Here is a 7,035-nt window from a genome sequence, read left to right on the forward strand (position 1 = left end):
CATGACCAGATTGAAAAGCCGAGACTACAAATTTTCCTCGCTTCTCGATCCCTGGATAGTGAAAACGTGCATGTTTGATTCTCATAATGTGACATGATGTTGATTCTTATCATCACTCTATACCAAGAATGGCACGAGTGATTGTTGAGAATCCATGCATACTCAGTAATTGCTTTTCAAGTTTATCGTGTGATACTAAAAGTCAAATTCACTATCACTTCACAATTCTTTAAATAGTAATAAGAAAGGTCGAGTTATGAGTTTGCTACCTAATTAGAAGCATTATACTGTATATATTGATAGCAATTGAATACATGATGCAGCCAGTGGCGGATCCAGTACTTGGTGCTCGCCCCTATTGGATTCGCCAGGAGCCCCTTTTTTTTATTATCAAGAATAGAAAAATGTTTAGGATATATTATTGATAATTCAATTTCATTTCAACCTTTTCCTCTAGCCAAGTTGGTTAGTGCTTGCATTTGCATCTTGGAAGTTATGGGTTCGAAACTTTTGTCAATCAATTTATTGTACAACATTTTTAGTCATACAATTTTTACCAAAAATTATTGTAATAAGGAAGGCACCAAAGGGGATTCAAACCTATGAACTCTTGTTAGAAATATTAAAAGCTTGACCATTATGACACTTGCTATGTTGTGATACTAAATTTAACAAAATAATATATGTTAGATTTTAGCGGCTTTAATGCAATTGTAAAGATTATAACCCGTGCTCTTCCTTTGAATTATACAAAGCAACAATATCATTTGGTGAGTACGATTTATTTTTATAACATAATTATATATGTTCAACTTCAACTTCAACTTCAACAAAATAATTGTTTTATTTAAATTTTAAGCCTTATTTAATTTCCATTTATTTTAGAATACATTTTTCTTTCTCTTATTTTCGATCATACATTTTTTAATAAAATAATACTACACGAAGATTCAAAAATTTTCTTTATGTTTAACTACACATTTTTCTTCAAATCACTATTCTAAAATGCATTTTTTTCCAAAAAAAAAAAAGATATCAAATGATCTCTAAATATTTTATTACGGCCGATGGTCAACGGCTGCCCGTGCTGACTCAACATTCTGAATTCACCATTGGATACAGCAACCCATCTCTTCATTCGGGTTAGTGTTCGGGTCGAATATGAAAATCTCATTGACGAGGAAGCTAACAAGTTTTTCCTTTTTTCTTTTTCTTTTTGGTCCATTATGAGATGAGATTCAAATATATGAGACTCATTGCATATTTTACGATCAAATAAGTAGTTTTTGCTAACAAAGAACCGTAGTGCTACTTAAATAATGAATAGGGACTAAAATGATTGGTAAAATACAATAGAGACCTATTTGTTATTACATGACTAGGTTAAAAACTGAGATTGCAAATTTTCCTCACTTTTCAATCCTTGGATAGTGAAAACGTGCATGTTTGATTCTCATAATGCGACATAATGTTGATTCTTATCATGACTCTAAGCCAATAATGCCATGAATTATTGTTGAGAATCCATGTGCATTCAACAATTGCTTTTGAAGTTTATTATGTAATATTTGTTGATTAGATTATCGTAGTATGTTTGAAAGCTCAAAAGCAATTTCAAATTAATGAGAAATTGTGATACGAAGTTTGAAAAAAAAGGAGGAAAACTAGCCTAGATTTCTGCCTAACTCCGTTGCTCGCCTATCGTTCGAGCGACAGGCGAGCGAAAAAGATTTTGTTAAAATTTTGACACTGGTGCTCAAGCAAGAGGTCAGTGGCAGGCTAGCAATAGCAAGTGATGCTTCTGTTCATAAGGTTGCGAGGTTTGAAACGCAACACTTCAACCACAACCCTCCATATCTTCTATAAATGTACCCTTTGGACGTCCATAATGTATTCATATCACTTTTGCATTGAGAATTGCGTTAAATCTCTTGCAAAAACTCTCCAAAAATAATTTCATATCTTTTTCCTCATAGAGAGGATAAATTCCATTTGAGTTCGTTGTAATTTGTGGTTTGAAGTGTTTCTACCACAAATTGAATCCGTTACATCTTGAGAGACAAGTGCCATAAACCTTGAGCATCGTTGCGGGATAATTTTGTCTTTAGGAAATAGTGATATTTCATGAAAGAGTGGCATTTCACTTGCCTCGGATCTCTTCTTCTTCATTTCCTATTTTCTTTGTATACCATAACATTATTTTCATATATGTTGTATTTAATTACGCTCATGCGGATTAAATTTTGATAATGCATTTATCATATAACAACCCTTCACCACTTTATTCTGACTCAACGATCTTAAGATAAAATTGTGTCCGACGTTGTTTTGTGGATACAAACTTTAGTGATCTTCATCTTTGGAATAGGCTTTACGTGTTATTTCCTTCTTGTTATTTCTGCGTTGATCTTCTGTTTGCATAACAAAAATGACTACTATGGAGGCCACTTCAAGTCAAACAACCAATAGTACGAATAATGTAGTTTTGCCTTTGGCGTACCACATCAAAATACTACGATCCCACATAGGAAAAGTTAAAAAAGTTTGGAGGCGTGGACTTCAAGAGATGACAACAAAAGATATTGTTCTATTTTACCACTCTAAACTTAGCAACATTTCTAAAAGAGACTGCACCAACAGTATAAGAAGAAGAAAATAGTTGTGAATAGATCATTGCATTAGATGCATGGAGCACTCAGACTAAATGTTCCTATTCAGGTGTAGGTAGGTCATTGCCACATCAATCCAACTGGCTCGGCTCGGCATGACACGAGCACGTGCCCGTGTTCGAGTTTGGGGCGGTTCATGTTCAGGTGTGAGGAGGTCCTAGTACTATATTAACTTTTTGGACAAAATTTATTTAAATTTTAGACCAAATTATAAGTAATTAAATTCTTGGGTATTTAATGAAATTTATTTTGATTGACTTATTTTCAAGTAATTTTTTGATCTGGATAATCTGTTAACCGACTGAACAGTCATTCGTTGACCGACTTAACAGACGCAGTACTAAACTAAGCTGTTTGTTCATGTTTGGAGGCTGTCTGAACGATGATGACTATTCTAAAAGAGTTTGAAGGATGTTCAAATGACTACGAATGAGTCTATAAATAGCCTGTCCCGATACCTAAATAATTACACCATTTCCATTACAAATGTTCTCTGCTTTAAATCTCATCCCCCCCCCCCTTCTCTCTTGTTCTGATATTATTCTCGAAGTGAAAAATACTTCATTGAGTTCGTTGGAACTCCTGCAAATTGTTGTGCTGCTTTCGTAAAGACGAAATTCGTTCTATCCTAAAACTAATTGCTAAACACCTTTTGTACCTTTGATAGCAGCAAATTCATTTTAAGGAAATATCGTGAAGTTGGGGGGCTCAAATTAATTTTCTGATCATGTTGATCATATTATTATGCTGTATAAATTACGTTAAAATAATTCTATTAGATTGTTCAAAGGAAACATTCGATTTTCTGATCGAAATTGAAGTTTGATTTTAAATAGATAGTAAAAATAAAATTTAAATTATTCATAATGTTAGATGAAAAGGGCATAATTCTAGTTGCACACTTGTAGGTTGTAGCCTCAATAGGTGATGCAAACATTAAGATACTATTTTTAATTGTTGCTAATGCCTTGTCACGTTACGAGTTCCAACTCCATTGGAGACTTTTCTTTATTAGATCAACTACTCTTCCTTAATTTTCTAGCGTATTGTAAACAAGTTGTTTCAGTCATCTTTCCTTCCCATCGTGACTCTAAACAACCCATCCTTCATTTCATTCCTTGTTTCTTTTTTGCAAATATTTTAATGTTTGACTTAACCATCTTGTTTTATGTCTACAATGAACATGTTTTGATGTTTGACTCAGTCATCAAGTTTGTTTTTTACATTGAACATGTTTTAATATTTGATATAGCTAATCTTCGTTTCAAATGTTTGGCCTAATTAAATTATTTTAAGGGTAAAATGGTCAAGTAGTTGGCCCAACAACCCAATGTAGTGCATCTCATTGGATCCTTTATTTTGCAAAGGAATGAGTTGTTACATATCAGAGGGGGTGATGTTATTCTAAAAATCATGTTTAATGAAAAAGTCATCTTTAATGAAGAGATAAAGTTAACGTACGAGTCTGCGTATGAGTTTGATTATGTTTTGAAAACAACATTATCTAAAATACTACGATGTATTATGAGAGTGATAATTAATATTTTTGCGTAGCGAGGAGTTAAAAAGGAATATTTTAGCAAAATCGACTATGAAAATTTCAATTTCATCATACAAAACTATTTCTTATACATCTTATATATATAGTTTTTTTTTTATAACCATGGATGTTCAGACCAACTTGCGCGCACCTCCACTAATCTCATGAGGCCCTGAAGTTAACGGTCGGGTAAATCTCAAGTGGCCCTGAGAGGGACTCGAACTGGTGACCATTGGGGAGCAAATCCAAAGCCTAACAGTGGAGCTAATCTCTCAAGGTTCATCTTATATATATAATTAATTTAGAGGCAAGTAGAGATCGGCAAGACTCGAACTTAGGCATGTATCTATTTTGATATCATATTAAAATTAAACTGTAGAATAATAATTTTTGATATACGTGTTCCACCCATTCTCCACCAACAAATACAGAAGAGTAATTATTAATTAAATGAAAGCCATCACTAGGGGTGAATGCAGTTCGATTTGGACGGTTTGTACTATATTTTCAACTCAAATAATTTTATGCTGTTTGAAATTCCAAACCATTTTATTTTTCGAACCGAACCAAACCATATTTGCAATTTGATTCGATTTTAATTCGTGGTTTACTTATCGACATTATAGTAATATATTTAACATAAGTTGACATATAAATTTAAACGAGAACTAATAATGTTAAATGTTAAATTACATTCATATTTACAATAAAACCCATGAATGAATTATCTTTAATGTTGGTTGTTAAAAGATGTAATAGAACCAATATATACTTTCCCATTTTTATTTATCTTTTTTTTGTTTGACATTCATATTGTCATATAGCGGTTGATAAATAAGGAATTATATCCTGCTATTATAGTTTGGTTAAATCTCATTTCGTCTTACTAGTGAAATGTTAAATAAGGATTGAACGGGATATATTTAGATATACAAAAATTGATAGAGTTTTGACTTATTGAAAATTGGACGAATTTCATTCTCTAACTAGTTTATGAAAGTAAAAAATAGTAGTGCTAGTTAAAGAACTTCAATATTTTCACACAATCAATACGATCCGTCATTCGTTCTTTTCAAACTACAAACAAGTTTATTAATCATTTAAGCACATAAATAATTATTTTTCTATCCAATAATAAGTTCAAAAACAACAAATAAAAAAAAAAGAAAAACAAAAAAATGGCTTGAATGAAAATCTGAAACTTATCGAAAGATAAAAGAGGAAGAGGCAATTCAGGTGTGTGTGTGTGTGTGTGTGTCTATATATATATAATTCATTTCATATGATTTTGGAATAATTTTAGTTTAGTTTATATATCAGGACATGTGTTGTGAACTTATTAACCATATGCCAATAATGATGAAACAAATTTACTTTCTATGATTGTTTAAATATATTAGTTGTAATTCATATTGCAAAATTTGTATTTTTTCTGAAAAGTGAAAACTGTAAATTTTTAAGTTAATAAAATTAATGTTTTAATTAAATTTTTTTTTTATAATGATTCGATTTGATTTTGTGCGATTCATGTTGCCGGACAGAGGACCGAGTGGGGGACATCCCTGGATAGAGGACGAAGTCGTCTGGAGTTCCTGGTTTGGCGACGAAGTGAGAGTCTGAGAGAGGAGTGAGGAATAGTGAGGAGGCAAACGACAATGAGATGAGAAAATGAGCATGTTTTGGGCATTTTCCTTGTTTTGAGAAAACATTGAAAATGCTAAAAAATCATTTTGAGTTTTGTTTGATAAATTTCCTCTTGTTTTGAAAAAATGTATTTTTGAAAATAACTTACCAAAGGCGTTTTCAGTTTTTTAGAAAATTGAAAACGAAAAATGGTCTGAAAACGTCAAACCAAACACTACGTTACATTTTTAATATCATTTTGAAATATTCATGGCCTAATTTTACACATGTTTTATGGTGCGCAAAAATGCCAATCTTAACAAATGTCATAATGTGTTAAAGTAAATTGTTTCAAACTAGTATTTCGAGTTTTGATAACATGCTAACTTTAACAATTCTTTGACAATTGTGCACTTGTCGAATCTACAAACATGTTGAATGATCTAAATAAATGTCAAAAATAATTAAACGTATGTCAAGTGTGTGACGTATAACTCGTCTTTTTTAAAAAAAATATTTTATTAACGTTTATTATTTTTTTACAACAAATTTCTCAAACAAATATTATGACGCATTAAAATTAACCGTTTCAAATTAGTATTTCTCAATCTAATTTACATTATTTTATTAAAAACTATTACTTAGGATATGACATTAATAGGGATGTCAACGAGTTGAGTCGAGTCGACTCGCAAGCCGAAACTCGAGGCTCAGGCTCGGCTTGAGTAAATGGCAACGGGCTTTTTTCAAGCCCGAGCCGGGTAGAGCAAAAGCTCGACAAAAAAAAAAAGAGGCTTGGCTCGAGCTTTTGGCTTGGGCTTTAGCGAGCTGAGCCAGCTAGCCTTTTTTTTTTTTTTTTTGAGACAAATGTAACATTTTTGAAAGGATTTAAAAATCGTGTAACTTATATAAATTGTAAATAAAATAAAAGTTATAATTTACAATCCTCTTTATTTTTTCGAGCTTCAGAACGACTACAATCAATATAGGGCTATAGGCGGAATTAAGAGACTGTTTGGCTATGATTGTTAGAAGCCAAAAAAGTGCTTTTTTAACCTTTTTTTTCGAAAATGGGGCCCACACAAGAAACAGCCAGTCAATTAAAACGGTTGCCAACGGGAAGAATTTCACTGCCAACGGCCATATTTTAGCTGAAAATTTCTGCGCCGCCTAAAATTGTACACTAATAGAATATTTTGTGTA

The 7,035-nt window shown here is 32.0% G+C and overlaps 1 protein-coding gene across 3 annotated transcripts in view; it reads left to right on the top strand.

Annotated features, from left to right (window-relative positions):
* The window catches only part of LOC111368453 (monodehydroascorbate reductase, chloroplastic/mitochondrial-like), a 12,357-nt gene extending 6,440 nt beyond the window's left edge, over positions 1-5,917 (top strand). For all 3 annotated transcript variants that reach the window (XM_022989677.1, XM_022989678.1, XM_022989676.1), the window contains one exon: positions 5,751-5,917. In XM_022989677.1, coding sequence (XP_022845445.1) covers positions 5,751-5,840 — 90 coding nt within the window. In that variant the 3' untranslated portion in view covers positions 5,841-5,917. The remainder of the gene's footprint in view (positions 1-5,750) is intronic.
* Positions 5,918-7,035: the final 1,118 nt, after the last annotated feature.

Source organism: Olea europaea, chromosome 19 (assembly GCF_002742605.1).
Source record: "Olea europaea var. sylvestris chromosome 19, O_europaea_v1, whole genome shotgun sequence".
In the NCBI taxonomy this organism is placed as follows: domain Eukaryota; kingdom Viridiplantae; phylum Streptophyta; class Magnoliopsida; order Lamiales; family Oleaceae; genus Olea; species Olea europaea.